This window comes from Physeter macrocephalus, chromosome 11 (assembly GCF_002837175.3).
Source record: "Physeter macrocephalus isolate SW-GA chromosome 11, ASM283717v5, whole genome shotgun sequence".
NCBI classification, from domain to species: Eukaryota; Metazoa; Chordata; class Mammalia; order Artiodactyla; family Physeteridae; genus Physeter; species Physeter macrocephalus.
The window spans coordinates 135,255,246-135,279,046 of NC_041224.1; the positions used below are offsets into that span (position 1 = coordinate 135,255,246).

The following is a 23,801-nucleotide window of genomic DNA, read 5'->3' on the forward strand; positions in this document are numbered from 1 at the left end:
CCTCTCACTGTTGTGGCCTCTCCCATTGTGGAGCACAGGCTCCGGACGCGCAGGCTCAGCGGCCATGGCTCACGGGCCCAGCCACTCCGCAGCACGTGGGATCTTCCTGGACCAGGGCACGAACCCGCATCCCCTGCATCGGCAGGTGGACTCTCAACCACTGCGCCACCAGGGAAGCCCGAAGACCTCATTCTTAAGACTCAAACATATTGCCCCTAAGAATGAAAATGCATCAGAACAACAGAGAATGTCCCTTTCTCCACTCCCACCGTTATCACCAATACAGCAAACATTCAATCTACTGCTGGGGAAGGGTAAGTGCATGGAAAAAAAACCCTTTGGTAAATGAGCTGCCAATCTAAACACAAAGTAAAGAAGGCAATTTTATGCCTGTAGTGCATTAATTGTAACTATTGTAGTAATAAGATCCAAACCCAGTTCAATCCCCAATTAGATTGATCAACCTCCCCAACTAAAGGCCTAACAAAAGACCAGGTGTGCCTAATTCTAGGCATAAATACTCTACTGTCCAACATGAAATGTCCAGCTTTCAGCAAATAATTGAGACATACAAAGAAGAGGAAGAAAAAAGAAAAAAGCAGACCATCAACAGACAAAACAATCAACAGAACTAGACCAGAGATGTCCCAGATGTTGGAAATATTAGAGAATTTAAAATAACTATGATTAATATGCTAAAGGCTCTAGTGGAAAAGGTGGGAAACATGCATGATAAAATGGATAATTTCAGCAGAGATGGAAACTATAAAAATAAAAAATGCTAGAAATTTAAAAACACAGTGAGAGATAAAGAATACTTTTGATGGGTTCATCAGTAGACTCAACACAGCACAGGAAAGAATCGGTTAACTTAAAGTAAATCAAAAGAAGTTACCCAAACTGAAACACACACACACACACACACACACACACACACACACACACACACACACAGAGCAGTGGAAAAATTAAAAAACAGAATAGAGCATCCAGGAGCTGGGGAGCAGTATCATAAGATCTAATATATGTGAAATTAGGACACAAATAGCTCAGGAAGCACAAACCAGAATAAATATGAAAAAGGTATCCCTGGAAGTTAATAATGAAGATAAAAAAGAATCATAACTCAATCCAAAAGGAGGCAGCAAAAGAGGAGAAAAAGGAACAAAGAGAAATGGGACAAATAGAAAACTAGGAAGATCGTAAATTTACACTCAAACGTGGCATTAATCACATTCAATACAAAAGGCCTAAAACATCAAATAAAAGGCAGGGATTGTCAGAATGGATTTTAAAAAGCAACATCCAATAGGTTTATTAAGACACTTGCAAGTTTAAAAGTAAAAGGACAGGAATAGATATAACATGCAAATACTAATCAAAAGAAAGTTAGGAGAGACAAAGTATCAAAGTAGACTTCACTACAAAAAATAAACCAGAGATAAAAGGACATGCTTCTAAATGATAAAAGCATTATTCCATCAAAAGGATATAAATAATCCTAAATGTGTATGCACCTAATAACAGAGCTTCAAAATACATGAAACAAGGTAGTTCCCAAGACTGCGGAGTAGGAATACCCCAAGTTCAACTCCTCTCATGGCAAACAAAAATCACAACTATTAATAGAGAAACTACTGATGAGAAGGACCAGAATCTATTAGAAAAGGCCTTCTACAACTAAAGATATAAAATAGGAACCACCACAAGATGGGTAGGAGGGTAGAGCTGCAGTACAGTCAAGGCTCATACAACTAAAACTGCAGAGGTTCTCCCCGAGGAGCAAGGTGTCTGAGCCCCACATTGGGCTTCCCAGCATGGGATCCAGTGCCAGGAAGATAAGCCCCCAGAACATTTAGCTTTGAAGGACAGCGAGGCTTACTTTCAGGAGATCCAGAAAGCTGTGGGAAATAGAAACTTCACTCGTAAAGGGTGCACACAAAGTCTCCCACACACTGGGACCCAGGGCCCCCCTGGGTTTGTTCCACAGCCAGCTGTGTTGTGACCTGGCCCCACCAACCAGCGGCTGGCAGCCTCTGCACAAGGCAGGGGCCAGCCATGCATATCAGACTGCCCACAATAGTCAGCCCATCACACACAAAAAGGACCCACACAGCCCACATAGGGGGCACCCCTAGAACATACAGCTCTGGTAACCAGAAGGGAGTAAGCTGCTGAGATACAAAGGACGTCTCCTACAAAAGGCCTCTTCTCCAAGGTCGGGAAACATAACCAACCTAACAGATACATAAAAACACAAAAAGGAAATCAAGCAAAGTGAGGTGACATAGGATCATGTTCCAAAGAAAGGAACAAGATAAAACCTGAGAAGAAAAACTGAGTAAAGCAGAGATAGGCAATCTACCCAAGAAAGAGTTCAAGGTAATGATTGTAAAAATGATCAAAGAACTCAGAAGAAGAATGGATGAACAGAGGAAGAAGTTAAAAATTTTTAACAAAGATTTAGAAAATACAAAGAAGAGCCAAACAGAGATGAAAAATACAATAACTGAAAAGAAAAATACACTAGATGGAATCAGCAGTAGATTAAATGACACAGAGGAAAGGATTAGCGACCTGGAAGACAGAGTAGTGGAAATCACTGATGCTAAACAGAAAAAATAAAAAATAAGAAGAAATAAACACAGTTTAAGAGACCTGCGGGACAACATCAAGTGTACTGACATTTGCATTATAGAAGTCCCAGAAGGAGAAGAGACAGAGAAAGGGGCAGAGAACATATTTGAAGACATAATAGTTGAAAACCTTCCTAACCTGGAAAGCAAACAGATCCAAGACAAGGAGACACAGAAAGTCCCAAACAGGATCAAACCAAAGATGACCACACCAAAATACACTGTAATTAAAATGCCAAAAATTAAAGATAAAGAGAGAATATTAAAAGCAGCAAGAGAAAAGCAATAAGTTATGTACAAGGGAACTCTCATAAGGCCATCAACTGATTTCCCAGAAGAAATTCTGCAGGCCAGAAGGGAGTACATAGAGTTATGAAAAGCAAAAGCCTACAACCAAGAATACTCTACTCAGCAAGGCTTTCATTCAAATTTGGAGAGATCGAAAATATAATAGACAAGCAAAAGCTAAAAGAGTCCAGCACAACCAAACAAGCTTTACAAGAAATGTTAAAGGGACTTCTCTAACTGAACAAGAAAAGGCCACAAATAGAAACATGAAAATTATGAATGGAAAAAGCTCATCTATAAAGGCAAATATAAAGTTAGTAAACCAATCAAATTCAAAGTTAGCAGGAAGATTAAAAGACAAAGGTAGTAAAACACCTATACTCACAATTAGCAGTTAAGGGGTACACAAAACAAATAGATGAAAATAGGTCAAAAACAGTAACTGTGAGGGGAGCGGAGTAAAAATGGAGGGTTGTTAAAATGCATTTGAAATCGAGAGATCAGCAACTTAAAATAATCACACACACACACACACACACACACACACACACTCTGTATATATGGCTATATATAAACCTCATGGTAATCACAAACCAAAAATCTATAATACATACACATACAAAAAAAGGGAAAGAAATACAAACATAACGTTAAAGATAGTCATTGAATCACAAGAGAACAAAAGAAGGACCAAAAAAAAAAAGAACTACAAAAACAGCCCCCAAACAATTAACAAAACGGCAGTAAGTACATACCTTTAATAATTATTTTAAATCTAAATGAACTAGATGTTCCAATCAAAAGACATAAAGTGGCTGAATGGATTAAAAAAACAAGACCCATATATATGTTACCTATAAGTGACTTGCTTCAGATCTAAAAACACACACAGACTGAAAGTGAGGGGATGAAGAAAGGTATTCCATGCAAATAGAAATCAAAAGAAAGCTGGGATAGCAATACTTACACCAGAAAAAATAGACTTTAAAACAAAGACTTTTACAAGAGACAAAGAAGGACATTACATAATGATCAAAGGATCAAGCCAACAAGAAGATTTAGCAATTGTAAATATATATGCACCGAATCAAAACAGTATGGTAGGGCTTCCCTGGTGGCGCAGTGGTTGAGGGTCCGCCTGCCGATGCAGGGGATGCAGGTTCGTGCCCCGGTCCGGGAAGATCCCACATGCCGCGGAGCAGCTGGGCCCATGAGCCATGGCCACTGAGCCTGTGTGTCCAGAGGCTGTGCTCCGCAATGGAGAGGCCACAGCAGTGAGAGGCCTGCGTACCACACACAAACAACAACAACAACAACAACAAAAAAACCACAAAAAAAACCCAGTATGGTACTGACACAAAAACAGAAATAGAGATCAACAGAACAGGATAGAAAGCCCAGAGATAAACCCATGCACCCATGGTCTCCTAATCTATGACAAAGGCGGCAAGAATATACAATGCAGAAAAGATAGTCTCTTCAATAAGTGGTGCTGGGAAAACTGGACAGCTACATGTAAAAGAATAAAATTAGAACATTCTCTAATACCATACACAAAAATAAACTCAAAATGGATTAAAGACCTAAATGTAAGACTGGATACTCTAAAGCTCTTAGAGGAAAACATAGGCAGAACACTCTCTGACATAAATGGCAGCAATATCTTCTTTGATCCACCCGCTAGACATGCCGCGGAGCAGCTGGGCCCATGAGCCATGGCCACTGAGCCTGTGTGTCCGGAGGCTGTGCTCCGCAATGGAGAGGCCACAGCAGTGAGAGGCCCGCGTACCACACACAAACAACAACAACAACAACAAAAAAAAACCACAAAAAAAACCCAGTATGGTACTGACACAAAAACAGAAATAGAGATCAACAGAACAGGATAGAAAGCCCAGAGATAAACCCATGCACCCATGGTCTCCTAATCTATGACAAAGGCGGCAAGAATATACAATGCAGAAAAGATAGTCTCTTCAATAAGTGGTGCTGGGAAAACTGGACAGCTACATGTAAAAGAATAAAATTAGAACATTCTCTAATACCATACACAAAAATAAACTCAAAATGGATTAAAGACCTAAATGTAAGACTGGATACTCTAAAGCTCTTAGAGGAAAACATAGGCAGAACACTCTCTGACATAAATGGCAGCAATATCTTCTTTGATCCACCCGCTAGAGTAATGAAAATAAAAACAAAAATAAACAAATGGAACCTAATTAAACTTAAAGCTTCTGCACAGCAAAGGAAACAATAAACAAAACAAAAAGACAACCCACAGAATGGGAGAAAATGTTTGCAAATGAAGCGACTGACAAATAATCTCCAAAATATACAAACAGCTCATGTAGCTCTGTATCAAAAAAACAAAAAACAACCCAATCAAAAAATAGGCAGAATATCTAAATAGACATTTCTCAAAAGAAGACATACAGATGACCAAGAGGCACATGAACAGATGCTCAACATCACTAATGATTAGAGAAATGCAAACAAAACTACAATGAGGTATCACCTCACACTGGTCAGAATGGCCATCATCAAAACAATCTTCAAACAATAAATGCTGGAGAGGGTGTGGAGAAGAGGGAACCCTCCTACACTGTTGGTGAGAATGCAGATTGGTACAGCCACTATAGAGAACATTATGGAGATTACCTAAAAAAAAAAAAAAAAAAAAAAAGATCTACCGTATGATCCAGCAATCCCACTCCTGGGCATATATCTGGAGAGAATCATAATTTTTTTTTAACATCTTTATTACAGTATAATTGCTTTACAATGTTGTATTAGTTTCTGATGTATAACAAAGTGAATCAGCTATATGTATACATATATCCCCATATCCCCTCCCTCTTGCATCTCCCTATCCCACCCCTCTAGGTGGTCACAAAGCACGGAGCTGATTTCCCTGTGCTATGCAGCTGTTTCCCACTAGCTATCTATTTTACATTTGGCAGTGTATATGTCAATGCTACTCTCTCACTTCGTCCCAGCTTACCCTTCCCCCTCTCCGTGTCCTCAAGTCCATTCTCTACACCTGCGTCTTTATTCCTGTCCTGCCCCTAGGTTCATCAGAACCATTTTTCTTTTTCTTTTTTTTAGATTCCATATATATGTGTTAGCATGGGGTATTTGTTTTTCTCTTTCTGACTTACTTCACTCAGTGTGACAGACTCTAGGTCTATCCACCTCACTACAAATAACTCAGTTTCATTTCTTTTATGGCTGAATAATATTCCATTGTATATATGTGCCACATCTTCTTTATCCATTCATCTGTCGATGGACACTTAGGTTGCTTCCATGTTCTGGCTATTGTAAGTGATGCTGCAATGAACATTGTGATACATGACTCCTTTTGAATTATGGTTTTCTTAGCGTATATGCCCAGTAGTGGGATTGCTGGGTCATTTGTTAGTTCTATTTTTAGTTTTTTAAGGAACCTCCATACTGTTCTCCATAGTGGTTGTATCAATGTACATTCCTACCAACAGTGCAAGAGTGTTCCCTTTTCTCCACACCCTCTCCAGCATTTATTGTTTGTAGATTTTTTGATGATGGCCATTCTGACCAGTGTAAGGTGATACCTCATTGTACTTCTGATTTGCATTTCTCAAATGATTAGTGATGTTGAACATCTTTTCACATGTTTGTTGGCAATCTGTATATCTTATTTGGAGAAATTTCTATTTAGGTCTTCTGCCCATTTTTGGATTGGGCTGTTTGTTTTTTTGATATTGAGCTGCATGAGCTGCTTGTTTATTTTGGAGATTAATCCTTTGTCTGATGCTTTGTTTGCAAATATTTTCTCCCATTCTAAGGGCTGTCTTTTCATCTTGTTTTTGGTTTCCTTTGCCTGCAAAAGCTTTTAAATTTCATTAGGTCCCATTTGTTTATTTTTGTTTTTATTTCCGTTACTCTAGGAAGTGGGTCAAAAAGGATCTTGCTGTGATTTATGTCACAGAGTGTTCTGCCTATGGAAAACCATAATTTGAAAGGATACACGCACCCCAATGTTTACTGCAGCACTGTTTACACTAGCCAGGACATGGAAATAATCTAAATGTCCATCAATGGAGGAATGGATAAAGAAGGTCTGGTACATATATACAACAGAATATTACTCAGCCATAAAAAAGAATGAAATAATGCCATTTGCATTGAAATGGATGGACCTAGAGTGTCATACTGAGTGAAGTCACAGAGAAAGACAAATATCATATGGTATAACTTTATATGTGGAATCTAAAAAAATTGTACAAATGAACATATTTACAAAACAGAAATAGAGTCACAGATGTAGAAAACAATTCTCCCAGTGACTGTTAGGCTCAATGAAATCTGCCAACTACTATGTAAGACAGAGTCCCTTCCACCAGCAAGCGAATCCAGCAGAGGTGATTCAGAGGCTGAAGAGTATTCCGCTGTCCTTAGTTCAACTGGAAAGGTATTCATACTGTTCAACCTCAGAGTCTACAGAAGGAATTAAGGTTTCTGCTGTGTGATACTTCATTGTGATTCCCTGAACTCTCAGGGGTGAAAAAGCTGGTTTAAGATGAGCACATAGATGTATACATATAGGGGGGTGGGGGACTTGGGGGAGTGGGAAGGGGAGGAATATGTGTGTATGTACATGTCATGTGCATATATGGTCATCGAATTTAGGCTGAAGTAATTTTGGTAGAACCATAGCATCCTACTCTTGTTTTTCAAAAATACAACAGGTCAACCACACACTTTTTAATTTCTAGAAGCTAGGCTTGGCTTCTAGTTCAAGAGCCAGTATACCAGCCTGACTTAAATACAACAGCTAACACGTTTTAAAACCAGGTTCTGTGCTAGGTGCTCTACATGTGTATTTCAACAGAATCTTCAAATATCCCTGTGAAGCAGGAATTATTATCCCCATTTACAAAGAAGCTGGGCCACACAGCAATTATAACTTGCCCAAAGTCATACAGTTATGGTAAATCAAAGATTCAAACTAAGGGAATTTGACAACAAAGATCTTTTCTCTGAGCCCACTTGGCTTTTACTGTTAATGCTCGATAAGGAATGGCCACTTCAGACCCCTGGAGTAAGGGTAGATTCATATTTGAAGCTAGACCTTTTACTAGGTGCCAGAATCTAGCTGCCATCCCTACCACTGCTGGTTCAACTGCAGGTCAATTAAGAGAAATTCCTCAAAGTTTTCAAGCTGAGGTCTGCACTGTAAGAAGAATTATGGGCCACTTCTTTTTTGTCAATGTGGCAGAAAATCCAGAACACTACTAGCTCTGCCTTGACTGAAACCTGAGCCGTCTTTAAGAAAGCCGTAAAGTTCTCTAGTGTATCAAAAATCCTGATAGCTGGTAGATGTTTTAAATGAGCTTTTGGGGTGGACTCAGCACTCCCTACATCTGGTGACAAGATCTGCACACTAAAAAATAGTAGATGCTTAAGAATTTAGAACGCTTTTATGGGAAAGAATTCTTCCTTTTCCACAGGCAGTAGCTTTCTAAGAGAATGACTGGTGCACTTCTCTGGGGTCCAAGCCAGGAAGACTCAAGATAGTACAGCTCTTTCAGGGGTCTGAAAGACTAGGCAAAAATCAGTCACAGTTTCTCACAAGAGAAGGCAACAGTTATAGAAGTTCTAGGGCTGTACCTCAGAGTTGATTATCAAGATAGCAGGCCAAGGAATTGCTACGTCAGGAAAGAGACTACAAACTGGAACAGGAGAGTTGAAAGCCAAGAATGTCTAATCAGTTGTAAATTTGAAAGGATAGAAGAGGCAGGAAAATGAAGAAATAAAAACAGCTGTTATATATAACTTACTATTTGTCACGGATGTTTCAAGATCTTCAAATATTTTAACTTATTACAACAATTCTAAAAGGTAGGTACTCTTATCCACATTTTACAGAAGAAGAAACATGGAGCATTTAAGTTGCCCAAAGTGACACAGATAGTACATAGAAAAGCTGCGATTTGGACCTAGTTTGCCTCCAGTGGTTATTTACATTCATAATCACTATACAACACTGCCTCTCTAGAAAAACTGGTATGAACTGAAACGGAGGTGGCAGAGATGAAATTGATGAGCTGAGGTAGGATAAGAGTTGATCCGAAAACAAATGTTGTGAATCAGGTCCACCCTTTATGTTGTAATCTACCATACACTTTGATGGGTTCTAGGTCTGTCCATAAAAGACAGAATCCTGGCAGGCTAGCATAATTCTAAAAAATTCAATACAGTATTCCAGGATTTGGGACATTCACTATATATGAAGTACAGTTACACCCTTCTCCCCCACCAAAAAAGTGTAACAGATAATGTAGTTTACACAAAATAATATGAGGCTAAACAGTAAGCAGGTTAAAGAATAAACTGCAACTATATTCAAAGATATTCTAAAATTTAAGGTCCCAATTTTTTTTCTAGTGAAAGGCAAAGAGCAGAACCATGGGTAGTGGTGCTAGTCTTAAACAAGAAGAGTAAGCACAGTGGCTATACAATGAAAATGTTGAGCAAAGGCTAGAATCTATTCATAAACATTACAGACACGTACACCTGTCTCATTTAGTGCCAGACATATATACGGTTCATTTCAGTAGTGGAGAGCCAGCATGGAAGAGGGAGTGCCATTGAAAGTGCTTGAGCAGTGTACTATGCTTTCCTCAGGCTGAGTGGTCCTCGACAATCTCTCTGAAGTAGACTCTCCTTGCAATATCTTTGGATTCATAGCAAAGATTTCATTTTCCAAACCATAAACAAACGTGGGGGGTACTTAACATTAACATATATATATCAGCTGTTAAAATGCAAGTTTTCTTGAAGATCTACGTGAGTGAATCAGGTAGAAACGGGATACCCTGGGCCTACCTATAAGTGATTCTATAGAATGAGAAGAAAATAATGTATTCAGTCGATAAAATATTAACTGAAAGTTGATTATCTGTAGTAAGTAGTAAAATACAAGGTGGGATTGCATTTAACTATGTGTATCAAGGCTCAGAAGTAATTCCAACTCTGCTCCTTATGCTTCACCTAAAGTTATTTTTGCAGCTCCTTCCATGGCATGTGATTTAGAGTCTTATGTTTTAGCATAGTTCATCCAGTTCTTTGTCCTATATCATGTGTCCCAAGAACTATCTGCATCGATGTTCAGAATGATGGTTCACTGAGAAGTAGCCAAAGGGAGAATAGTAATATTAGAGAGTTTTCCGTTCATATAGTTAAAATTATACGATAGCAAATAAAAGCTTAACTCTCAACTATTTGGAATTCATTCCATTTAGATGGAATTTATATTTCTCAAAGATTCCAGATATCTGAGGTCCTTGGGTACAGAAATACTAATAACATTGTAATTTCCAAAGACTGGCCTTGACCCCAACAGTCAGTGAAGAGAGTTTATTTGAACACACAAGTGTAATGATTATAAAGATTATGTAGATACAGTTAAATGTAACAAGATATTAGAACAAATATTAATGATTGTATAGTTTATTCTTATATGGTAATCTGGCAAAATTAGAAAGCAGTACATAACAGAATTACTTTTATATGATCATATCAATATTTCTACCCTTTTCCCTTAGTTCTCTAGCACAGGCAATTTCTACTTTTCACCACTTTGAATTCCACGTTTCCCCTAATCCAGGGATATCAAAAAAGTATCTGTATTATGCTTTTCATCCCATTAATCCACTCTTGTGTCAGTGGTTCAACATCTTTTATAGGCACAATTTTCCTTTACCAAGGCAAACTCAAAACAGTAGAATTGTAGGTTAAATATAGTGGCTATAAAAATGTTTTGTGGTACGCGGGCCTCTCACTGTTGTGGCGCACAGGCTCCGGACACGCAGGCTCAGCGGCCATGGCTCATGGGCCCAGCCGCTCCACGGCATGTGGGATCTTCCCAGACCGGGGCACGAACCCATGTCCCCTGCATCGGCAGGCGGACTGCATCGGCAGGCGGACTCTCAACCACTGCGCCACCAGGGAAGCCCCATTTTTAATGAGCTTTTAGGAATGTACTGTGGCAAAAAAAAAAGAAGAGATTGTATCTATACCCTTCATCAGTGTTGAAGTTCTTCTTGATAAAGTGCACAGTTTAAATTTCATCAGACTCATGAAAAGATAAAAGTCTTGGATCAGATTGCCCAACAATCAGGGATTCTAGAACTGCCTACCTCCCCATCTCTTCTGCCAGGAATCTTCATCTTAGGCTTCCTGTGAACACATTCCATACTTCCCTCTCTCCTTTTTATCCTCCTACTCTCCTCACCCAGTGACCATAATTCTCGGAGGATTCCATGACCAGCACAGCATACCCAGCTTTTCCTTGCTCTCTACAGAAAAGAATCAGCCGTAGGGTTTCAGACATCAAAGATCTTAGCAAAGCAGAAATTACAGGGTGTAATGTGAAGATAAAAGACCCAGGAAATAAAATTTGGAAGAGGGAAGAGTAGAAAAGGTCTTTTTTTATGGCAAAATAGTAAAGGAGGAAACAAGAGGGTGATGACAGATGGAGGAAAGAAAAGCATACTAATCACTCTGAACATTTATATAAAGTAACTTGCACAACATGCATTATCACATTTGAGCCATACACAAACAAGGTGGATCAATAACTGATATCAGATGAGTTTTTAAACTAATGGTACAATGCAAAGGGAAAGAAAAGTCCTGAATGCTTTGGTCAGGTTGTGCCAAGTCCTGCCCTCCATACAAGTCACCCACTAGTCATTCATACTTTTGTGCTATTTCAGTAGGTCTCTGAAACAAAGTCTAAAGCAGGCTTGATCTGGAATGGAACTCTCAGAAGATTTCTGCCAGGGTTCTAAAACCTGAACAGTCAGAATTCCAGTGCAGCCCAAGGCTGCTTTCCAGGCTGAGCTAGTGGGAGATAATGCAGTTAAAAAGAGTAAAAGATAAAAGTCTCCCAAGTTTTTCAGAGTCAGGCATCTCTAGTCCCTATCGCTCTGCTTTACTGAAGGCAGAAACTGATCAAGAAAGAGTACCTTCTACCAGCTTGGACTCTATTACTTTCCCCTGATGCCTTGTGCTTCATAAAGGATTATTACTTATTAAGGTTATTAACCCTTGAATGAAAAAGACCTAAGAGATGGTTACAGCTATGCCAAGTTAATAAAAATCATATAATTTGGGTACTTGCAGAAAAAGCCCTAATTTTTCTACCTTTTTATTGGGATAACACTTTCCAATATTTTATTGGGATAATAATATTTTCTCTTCAACATATCATGAAGACTGATTAATTTCTGAAGTGTCTGAAACTGAAAATGGCTTAGAATTATAATAATGTACATAGGCCTGATAGTACACAAAATGGGGGAAGGGCAGGGGTGAGGGAAGCTGTGGCTTATAACCAATGACTGCTTCTGGAAACTACACATTCATATAAATATTTGGTCAATTAAATAACTAATTTAGGACTTCCCTGGTGGCGCAGTGCTTAAGAATCTGCCTGCCAATGCAGGGGACACGGCTTCGATCCCTGGTCTGGGAAGATCCCACATGCCGCAAAGCAACTAAGCCCGTGTGCCACAACTACTGATGCCACACGCCACGGCTACTGAAGCCCGTGCGACTAGAGCCCGTACTCTGCAACAAGAGAAGCCACTGCAGTGAGAAGCCTGCGCACCACGATGAAGAGCAGCCCCCTCTCACCGCAACTAGGGAAAGCTTGCATGCAGCAAATGAAGACCCATCACAGCCAAAATAAAAATAAAGTTAAAAAAAATAATTTAGTCAATGGATATTACATATTCCCTAGTGCACAATGCACACATCACTGCTATCGGAATTGCTTTAAAACTATTCTTTTTTTGTTTTTTGTTTTGTTTTTGTTTTTTTGTTTTTTTAAAATTTTTGGCTGCGTTGGGTCTTCGTTGCTGCACGCAGGCTTTTCTCCGGTTGCAGCAAGCGGGGGCTACTCTTCATTGTGGTGCGTGGGCTTCTCATTGTGGTGGCTTCTCTTGCTGGGAACACGGGCTCTAGGCACGTGAGCTTCAGTAGTTGTGGCACACAGGCTCAGCAGTTGTGGCTCGCGGGCTCTAGAGTGCAGCCTCAGTAGTTGTGGTGCACAGGCTTAGTTGCTCCATGGTATGTGGGATCTTCCCAGACCAGGGCTCGAACCCGTGTCCCCTGCATTGGCAGGCGGATTCTTAACCACTGCGCCACCAGGTAAGTCCTAAAACTATTCTTAACTCATCAAATATCTCTATAATGTTCCAAATGCCTTCCCATAGCCTACTACTAAATGCTTCGGCCATTTCTTGTTATTATTCTTGACAAACATTTCCCCTGTGATGAGGTAAAGGCCAGTGACAACAAACCCTGGGTACACAACAGTTTGAATACCCAGTCTTATTAACCTTCATGTGAGTTTCTAGAAGTAAGGTATAAAGTTTTCTGAGATACACACAGTTATAGTTAACACCTAGTACTTTGTGTCTACTATTGTTCTAAGCATGTTATAATAATAATTCTCAAAACAAGCCTATAAGGTGGCTACAAGCAGCTTAGCTAAAACACAGGGAGCAAGGGAGTTCACTTAGCCATTATCAGCAATGATCAGTTTTTATCTAAAATGTCCACACGCATTGAGAAAAATATCTGAACAGTCAATAAACAAAAATAAGTTTCCTATAATTAAAGTTTTCACATGTAATAATATTGGCTTCCTAGCTATGGAAAATTCTGTTTCCCTTCCAATTCATGGGCTTCCCTGGTGGCGCAGTGGTTGAGAGTCCGCCTGCCGGTGCAGGGGACCCGGTCCGGGAAGATCCCACGTGCCGCAGAGCGGCTGGGCCCGTGAGCCATGGCCACTGAGCCTGCGCGTCCGGAGCCTGTGCTCCGCAACGGGAGGGGCCACAACAGTCAGAGGCCCGCGTACTGCAAAAAAAAAAAAAAAAAAAAAAAATCATCTACATCCCCTTCCAATTCATGTACCCCAAATTGGTTCAAATTTTATCTGTTAGTAAGAATTCAAAAGGAAAAGTAAATATAAATTAAATTAACACCTTTCTTTTAGACTAGGCATAGATAGCTAACGTATTGGCTTCAATACCCAGATAAAGTATACTTAGGTCACAAAAGTCACTAGAATCCTACCACCATTATATGTAGGAACATATTGGACTCTTTTTTAACCTTTCATTACCACTATTTGGAAAATTTCCAGAAAGGTTTAAAAAGAAAAGTAAAAAGGAGGAAGGTGAAAAGCTGCAAAGTTCATAAGAGTCCTTCCATTTGAAGAAAGGCTGAAGAGACCATACTGGGACTGAACCCTCCTGAGACAGTGTGAAAACTTACATAATACACAAAGACCTGAAGAGCCAATTAGAACAAAGTTACATGGGAGATTTTGTGAGAAGTAGTAAATTATGGACAAAAAGCACTATTTTCCTTTCAACTCATACGGAGGCTTGGGACACCCACAGGATTGTACCTTGCAGAAAACTATCTAGAAAATGCTAAAATGGAGTCAAAATAGGTGTTGCTGTTATGCCAGTAAACAAAAATTAATTTATAAGCTATAATTGGTCTATTGGTGATCTGATTTAGGAAAGAAGATTTGAGAAGACTAAGTCCACTTTTCCTTTCCAGTTAATTTTTGTAGGCCCTAACTGTTCCTTGATTTATGACACTAGCATTCTAATGATATTCTCCAACTGTCCAATTCAACCTGTGTGTTGTCACTAATCATCTAAGTAATAGAGAACCTTCAAGTGTTTGGTTCCCTGATACAGGGTAAAGTCCAAACTCCTTAGCACTGCATGCCTACCCTCTTCCTTTTCTAGCTACTCTCCCAAATGCACCATTCACAGGCAGATGCTTCCTTCACAATCACCTCATGTCCCTAATCAAACACGTCTGTCTCTGTGGTGGTCAGATCCCAAACCTAAGCTGTGTGGTTTGACCCCTGCAGGTATAGCCCTAATTTCCTCAAAGTGCCATGAGGTTTAATGCTTCTGTATCTTTGCATATGTTACTCCATCTGGCTGGTATGCCTTTCTCTCCATCTCCCTGGTTCTTCTGTCTGATTAAATTCATCCCTGAAGACTCAGTCTCACATAACCTGAGAAGCTTTTCTGACATCCTCATCCCTAGGTGGGTCAGATGCTCTTTGGACACTGGGCTGTATTCCCCCACTAGACTATGAACTGCTTTACCACTTTCTAGGTGAGTGACCTTGGACAAGTTCATTAATTTCACTGAGCCCGCTTCTTCATATAAAGAACATTAGCATTCACTTGCTGCTATCACTATGAAATAATGAATGTGAAAAATCACTTTGTAGACAGTCAAGCACTGTGTAAGCATTAACAATCTTATCATAAACCAAAAGAGCACATAGTATTCTAGGTGAATATACTTCAGTTGATCTAAAGGTAAGATTCATCTCTTGGTTTCCAGGCCTCTCCAAGGATGCCCTGCATTTTATCCAACTTTATGACTCCAATTAAGTCCTTGTGCTTCTATCTTCAAAGGAAAAAAAAATCTATCATGATGTCTAGGTCATCTGAAGAAAAGACTTAGTGGGAAGCGCCTAAAGGGTAAGGATTGTCCTTTTTTTTCCACCTTTCCTCTTGCCTTCACAAGAGTACTGCGTGATGTACAAATACTAGTAAAAAGGAAAAAGATGAATGAGTGAGTGAATACAAGCATACCCTGTCCTTAGTGAGCTTATAATCAAAAGGACTGAGTGATGTGACAAGTCCCATATGAATCTGGCCTTGAGAAAGTGGTAACAAATGCCTTCAACGTCATCTTAAAGTGTAGTAAGAAACTGAATTTCCTGCTATGCTTATTTTGTTTGGTGATTTGATACATGTTGTAATTGCTATCTTAGTGACTCATGCTTAACGTGAATGTTTTAACATTATAGAATCGCTTATGCAATTCAATACCTATTTTAAAAAATATTTTCTTCACTAGGCCCTATGAGAATATGAAGACAAAGGTGATGGACCTTGCCCATAAGATGCTAAACATACAGAAAGGAATCTAAGTCATCAATACATATAATTAATACAAGGCAGAATGTTGTAAGATGTACGGAAGACATCTGAGCTAGGGCACTGGAACCATAAAAATTATAGCTATATATTACAAATTACTGGGGCCAATAGCTCCTATTATAGATTATATACATATATATATATAAAACGTTTGCTACATGCAATGGTGGATATTTCTGATGGCCTTCCTCCTTAACCTAATTACAAACCTAACTGTGTTATTGTGTAATGAATAAGGACTTACTGTTAACACCTACATCACACGTGTGTACCAAGCACAGTTCCAAGGCCCTTATGTATATTGCCTCATTAATCTCCACAACAACCCTACGAAGTAGATACAGTAATCCCTATTTTACAGAGGAGAAAACCAAGGCATAAACCTTGTACCTTTTCCAGGTTAAGAGGCAAAAATGAAAAGATGTAAACAAGGACCTGAGAGAGAAAAACGAGTATTCCACATAGAGTGAGCGGACTCCACTTGCCACAAATGCTTCGACCAGTGATTTCCACCTCTCCCGAACGCACCCACTGGGAACAACCTATCTCCTTTCCCTTCCCGCCAGGGATTAATTTTCTTTTCCCAAGTCCATAACTGAACGGCTGATTCAGATTCTCTCAAACGTTCCCAATCCAGAGGGCAGACTGGTATTTAAGTCATAGGCAGTTCAGGGTAAATGAGACCGAATCAGATCCCGGGGTGGACGAAACTCAGGTAGGATCACGAAATTAAAGCTTTGGCGCTGGCCATCCGTTCCTGGATCACCTCCAGGGGATGGCAGCAGCACCCGGCTGACCCAGGGGGCGCTACCCCGGCAGTATCCCCCAAGCGGTTGGGGTTTTGCCATCTGCTCGCTTTACCCTTCACCTGCCGGCGCTGCCTGCACCGTCTCCACCCTACTCGGACCAAACGCCAGGCCTCACGGGCCTCGCTCTCCCCGCGGTCAAGTTCCAAACCCACCCGGGTGCGTGTCGGCCCCCGCAGAGGCAGCCCGTTCCGCTCCCTCCCCCGGCCGGCTACTCACGGTTCCAATACACCGGGTAGCATTCTCCTTGGGTCACATCCACCTCGTAGAGGCCGCCCCGCACACACACCCGCTCGATGTTCACCAGCTCCTCCATCTCGCGCCCGTGCCCGGCAATGCGCGGGCAGAAGCCGCAGACGCGGTCCTCGGCGTAGTCCTCCACCGAGCTGGAGGCCGGCCCCGCGGGGGAGGCCGGACCGCCCACATGGTCGCCGTCCGGGTCCTGCGCCCGGGCCCGGGCCCCAGTCGCCTGCAGCAGGGTTCGGAAGGCGAGCTCGATGCGGAGCGAGTCGTAGCCGATGAAGGGCTTCCAGGTCTTCTTGTCCTCCTTGTAGAACCAGCGCACCTCCTCCGGGCCCAGCTCCGTCACCACCTCGTAGCGGTGCCGGGCGGCCGCGCCGCCGAGCCGGGTGCGCTTCCTCTCCCCGGGCCCCCCTCCGGTCGCCCCGCCGCCCCCCGAGTTCGTCGGGACCAGCGGCGGCTGCTGCAACGACGAGGAGCTGCCGCCGCCACCACTCTCGCCCTCGCTGTAGTAGCGCAGCGAGGAGCCCGACTCGGCCGAGCTGAAGTCATAGTTCTCGTCACTGAGGCAGGGGTCCAGCGCCAGGTGGTGGTTGTGGTCCTCCGCTCCCGACGCCAAATGCAGTCCGGGCTCTCCGCGCAGCAGGGCCAGGGGCACCTCGTCGTCGCCCGGGTCCCCGGCGGGCAGGTGGTCGAAGCAGCAGACGCTGCCGCCGAACGCCGGCTCCGCATCCGAGCCCAGCTCCCAAGCGGCGGCGCCGCCGCCGCCCCGGCCGTTATGCTCGGGGTTTCGGGGAGGCCCGTGGCCCGGGTAATTCATGCTGTGGAGATGCCGCCGGCTGCCCGGCCCGGCGCCGAGCCGTGGCCCCCAGCGCTTCCGCCACACATTCAACGCCGCCGCCCTCTCAACCAGGAGTTTTTAATCTTTCAAATCCTGACCGGGGCTGCGGCGGCAGCGGCAGCAGCTCCGCCCCCGCCCGCCCCGCCAAGGCCCCCGGCCGCAGCAGTCGTGTTCCGCCGCCCGCCCCATTGTCACGCAGCTCGACGTAGGTGGCGCTTGGCCCGGAGCCCCGCCCCGCCGGCCGCGTGTGCAGTCCCGGAAGTCCCTTCTCAGCCCAAGCGGTGCGGGAGCCGCACCTCTTGCCCTTCCTGCCGCGGGAGAGGGGTCAGCTCATGATTCCTCAATTCCCTTCGCCTCCTCTCCCTTCTCCCTGCAGTGCTGCTGCCTCGGACCCCGCCCTTCTGAGGGTAAGAGCCCAGGTGTGGAGAAGCTTTAGCCGACTCATCCTTGCAATGCGGGTCTCGAGCCCAAAGGCTTAAGCTACCCGTCGAGAGGGCCCTGGGAAATTGGATTCTCCTGACACTGCTTTTGTGACCTTAGGCCTGCCTGCAGCCCCAGCTGGACCTTATCAATCACCTGGTTCTGGTTCCTCCAGAATTGTCGGCCTACGCCAGGGCACTCCACCCCTTGCCCACTGATTGCTTATGTGGCGCCACCACTCCCACTCAAACCCAAGTCTACATCTCCCTTCATATGCCATCTCATATTACTGCTTGTCTTGCAATACTTATTTCCTGTTTTCTCAACCTCACTGTAAGGCCCCTGTTGGAGACCAAGTCTATATGTCTCAATCTCTCCCACACAGTGGATGCACCGTCAATGTTGATTATAATGGTGTCAAGCACAGCCACTTGTGATAGATTACTGGATTGAAAACCAGAAAACCAGGTTCTAGACTTAGTTTTGATAACTAACCGCAGGCTGGTCACTTAATCTCCATCTGTTCGGTTTCCTCATCTGTAAAATTAAATGACTATTGGACTAGATGCTCTCTTAAAGTCTCTTATAGCAATGGAATTCTGTAACCTTTCTGTAAAAAATTAATATTTATTTATTTATTTGGCTGCGCCGGGTCTTAGTTGCAGCACATGGGACCTTTTTAGTTGCAGCATGCGCGATCTAGTTCCCTAACCAAGGATAGAACCCGGGCCCCCTGCAGAACCCGAACCTGTTCTCCATGCATCTCTGATTCTGTAGCTTATTTCCTGGGATCAGGTTGAATGCTGAGGCTCCCCTATGCGGTTCTTTTATATTACAAAAAAAGTTTTATAAGCCAATCACCCTATGTTAAGAATCCAGAGAAAAACAATATCCAACGTCAGTATTCTCAATTCAAGATCAGACAGTATTCAGTTTCTTTTTCCTCCATTTGTGGTGGAATCAGATTGATAGAGCATTTTTTTCTTGCTGCTGGGATCTAACCTGTCAAAGATTGCCATTATTTAACTCTGATTCTGTAGCTTATTTCCTGGGATCAGGTTGAATGCTGAGGCTCCCCTATGCGGTTCTTTTATATTACAAAAAAAGTTTTATAAGCCAATCACCCTATGTTAAGAATCCAGAGAAAAACAATATCCAACGTCAGTATTCTCAATTCAAGATCAGACAGTATTCAGTTTCTTTTTCCTCCATTTGTGGTGGAATCAGATAGAGCATTTTTTTCTTGCTGCTGGGATCTAACCTGTCAAAGATTGCCATTATTTAAAACAGGACAGTCTGGGACCTCCCTGGTGGTGCAGTGGTTAAGAATCTGCCTGCCAATGCAGGGGACACGGGTTCGATCCCTGGTCTGGGAAGATCCCACATTCCACAGAGCAACTAAGCCCACATGCCACAACTACTGAAGCCCTCACACTCTAGGACCCCCGAGCCACAACTACTGAGCCTGTGTGCTGCAACTACTGAAGTCCATGCGCCTAGAGCCGATGCTCCGCAACAATGAGAAACCACAGCAGTGAGAAGCCTCTGCACAGCAACGAAGAGTAGTCCCCGCTTGCCGCAACTAGAGTAAGCCCACGTGCAGCAACGAAGACCCAACGCAGCCAAAAATAAAAAACAAAACAACAAAAAAAGAACAGTCTCTAGCTTGTATGCATTTGAAAAAAGGCATTGCTTCCCATGGGCAGATACAAAACACTGTTGGCGGTCATGGCTTGGTAAGTAGAGCATAGGCTGGATTTCTGCTCCAATTTGTGCCCTTGGCTGGATAATCTTGCACAGTGAACAACCCGCCCAACTGGACGCTGCAGCCCTGACTCAAAGCACGTAAGATCAGAGCCCTTTTTTCTGTTTATATTGCTTTCTGAGTACCTGCGTGTCAATTTCTTCTCCACTCTTTCTATGGACAACTTTCAGAATCTGAAATTAGGTCTGAGCTTTGATCTATTTGCTACCCATAACAGCATTCATTCTACAGTGTTTTGATGGTCACCTATGTGCCAGGCATCTCTGTACTAGGTTCCAATACAGAAGAGAATGGAAGAGACTCAGTTCCTTCTTCAAGGACATTACTGCCTAAGTGGGGGATACATACAAATAAACAGATACATTATAGTACAGTGTGCAAAGTACTATAAAGGTACGGGATATCACAACATTTAAAATATCCCTTTAGGTTTCTTGATGGACTACCTGTACAGCTACCTGGTCAGAGTATTTTAGCCAAATTCTAACTCTTTTTCTTTTTTTTTTTTGCAATACGCGGGCCTCTCACTTTTGTGGCCTCTCCCGCTGCGGAGCACAGGCTCCGGATGCGCAGGCTCAGTGGCCATGGCTCACGGGCCCAGCCACTCCGTGGCATGTGGGATCTTCCCGGACCGGGGCACGAACCCGCATCCCCTGCATCGGCAGGCGGACTCTCAACCACTGTGCCACCAGGGAAGCCCCCAAATTCTAACTCTTAAGGACAGTACAATTCCCACTAATGAGTATTATCTTCTGGGAAAAAAAAAAAGAAAAAAATTATTCCCTTCGCTGTATTGAATGAATGTTCCTATTGTTTAAATGTTGTGCTTATTAGGTTATGCTGAGAAGATTATCCTCTTGGGGACCATTGCATAAGGCCACAATTTTTTAGGTAGCATGATCTTTCTTGAAGAAAATGTTGATCCTCAGAGATGATGAACAAAATCACTATCCATTTGGCAGGAGTAGGGAACCTCAGGTTCTCTCCTGACCTCACTATCTTGATTTAGACCTTGGTGAGGACAGATATCAATCAGTATTTGTGGGAGTTAGTTGAGATTGCCTCCGTCCCTTGGAAATGAGCTGGGACCAGAAGGACAGAGCCATGTAGCCAACCTCAGGCTGACAGTGAATAAAAGATATTTGAAAGTATAATACCTAATTTCACATAACTGTATATGTTTATTTCATTGTTATTCCTTAGCCATATCAAGGCAAAAGCCACAAAGCTGCTCTATTCAATGTCTTCTGCTTTAAGAAGTCATCTTTTATCTGATTCTTCCTGCTACCACTATCCTACCTTTGCTTTCTAGAGCATCTTTTCAGATCACATGATCCTGACAAGAAGGGGAAGGGTTCCTCTATTTCAGTCCCAACCTGTTGGAACAGATGTCAGGTGGGTCCTCACCACTCTACATTATTAGTGTATGCGATTCACACAGCAGTATCTGAACTTCCATGGTTGTATGCAAAGCATTCTATTTTTTTTTTAATAATTACCCAAGACCAAGCCTTCTTCACATAAGCCAAATAAGTATGATCGATTCAGACTTTTGGCATTTGTGGACCCATGCTGCTGCAATAACCAGGTGGATGTGGAGTCAAGCCTGGAAAGTTCTCATTGGTGTGGGAGAGAAAAAGAGGCAAAGCCAGCTGGTTTGTAGTATAAGAGACTGAAGCATCTCATCTGCACATCTTGCCATCCTCCATTTACTATTGGGCACATGGCAGGGGCTATCTAGCAATAACAGCCATCTTCCCCTCGCCACCTCTCAAAAGTTACATGGTGCAATTTTGTGCTACCCTTCCCTTTTCTCCTCTCTTAAAGGTTGTCCCTGTTGTCCATTTTAGTCCATTTTCACTTGTGTAAAAATATTAGGGTTAGCCTTATGCCATGTAATTTATTATGAGCCAATAACCCACACCTGCACTTGAAATGGCTTTGTCCAAAGTATATGGCAATTGGGCTTCCCTGGTGGCGCAGTGCTTGAGAGTCCGCCTGCCAATGCAGGGGACACGGGTTCATGCCCCGGTCTGGGAAGATCCCACATGCCGCGGAGCGGCTAGGCCTGTGAGCCATGGCCACTGAGCCTGCGCGTCCGAAGCCTGTGCTAGGAGAGGCCACAACAGTGAGAGGCCCGCGTACCGCAAAAAAAAAAAAACAAAAAAAAACAAAGTATATGGCAGAATATTTAGAGTGAAGAAAGTCATATAACAATACCCTCCGTCTGCTGTATTTCCTATTTGATAAGCCATCTGCTACATTTAAATTTTTTATTTTTAGGATTACTATTTATTTAGTTTCTTAAAATGTGAGCATCTTAGTCTCAGGCTGCTATCACAAAATATAATAAACTGGGTGGCTTATAAACAGCATTTATTTCTTATAGTTCAGGAGGCTAGTAAGTTCAAGATCATGGTGCTGGCAGATACTGTGTCTGGTGAGAGCTTCCTGGTTCATAGATGGTTATCTTTTCACTGAGTCTTCACTTATTGGAAGGGGCTAAGGAGCTCTGTGAGGCTTCTTTATAAGGGCCTTCATGATATAATCACCCTCCAAAGATCTTCACAGATGAAGGTCTACCCTCCTAATGCCATCACCTTGGGGATTAGGATTTCAACATATGAATTTTGGAGAGACACAAACATTCAGACCATAGCAGAGAGTGTCTTTGGTCACAGACTAAATGGAATGATAACCTAGGCTGAAGCAGGAAACATTCATTGAACCTGTATAAGATGTCTACAGAGTTTCAGGCGTTATCCTAGGCGCTGCAGTGAAGCATCTAGACAACAATCTAGAGGTATCTTTAAATAAACCCAGAATGCCAACTTTTTAGTTCCTGTGAGGAAAATATTGAGAACTGTAATGCCAGAATGACCACAGGAGTCATTCTTTCCCTTAAAGACAAATCAAAAGAGGAAGCCAAATTACAATCAAAAGGTAGCTAGGCAAGCAGAGATAACGTAGGAATACATAATGAATAAAGTCATTCATCCTTTTGTTTATTCTTTCAACAAATATTTATTGTCTAGTTCTATTTTGCTGATGGTTTGTTGTTTTTATGTTTAATTGAAGTCACGCTTAAGATGTAGAATTATTAAATGCATTTACTTAAAGATTTGCAAGAAGTCTGCCCACAAAACTGTACTTATCAAAACCTTGTAAAAATTTTTTTATATTCCTTCTGGAAATAAAGGTCAATGGTATTGAAGGCTTATATTCAAATGAAAGAAAATGTAAATCAATGCAATATTGATGCTCAATGGAGGCAGCCGCAAAATCCTCAGCTTGTTTATATCATAAAGAGCAGATTTAGCTATCTCCCTGACCTTTCATTATAGAAAAGTGAGTTGGACCATAACCATAGGCTGCTGTGAGGTCTACATTATGCATGCATTATAGATGCATTTGATGACTTTTGTGCGTCAGGATTCTTTCCTATCTCACCCCGGGGCTAAACTGAAAATTTAGTATATAAACTGGAAATACAGCAGTTATATAGTATATAACTCATATGGGCCTTCAACACAAAGTAATTGATAAGCATAATATTAGGCTGAGAAAGACTTAAAAGCAGCATCATGTATGTGTATAGTTTATTCTGGTTTTCATATAACAAGAGAAAAAGGAGAGAAGAAAGAAGTCATGTTTCAGTAGGGATTTCCATTAGCGCAACTCTGGGTCATTCGCAGAATTTTTAAAGGACTGAATGGCAGAATCGATTCGCTGTTTTTGCAACTCCTGCTTAAGAGTGTTTATCCT

The 23,801-nt window shown here is 42.2% G+C and overlaps 1 protein-coding gene across 6 annotated transcripts in view; it reads right to left on the reverse strand.

Moving 5' to 3' along the window:
- The window catches only part of DDHD1 (DDHD domain containing 1), a 103,100-nt gene extending 85,201 nt beyond the window's left edge, over nucleotides 1-17,899 (reverse strand). For 4 of the 6 annotated variants that reach the window (XM_055088435.1, XM_007106160.4, XM_007106164.4 and 1 more), the window contains exon 1: nucleotides 16,990-17,899. In XM_055088435.1, coding sequence (XP_054944410.1) covers nucleotides 16,990-17,830 — 841 coding nt within the window. In that variant the 5' untranslated portion in view covers nucleotides 17,831-17,899. The remainder of the gene's footprint in view (nucleotides 1-16,989) is intronic. The other 2 variants (XM_007106165.4, XM_007106163.4) reach the window with 1 other exon arrangement.
- Between the last annotated feature and the right edge of the window lie 5,902 nt (nucleotides 17,900-23,801).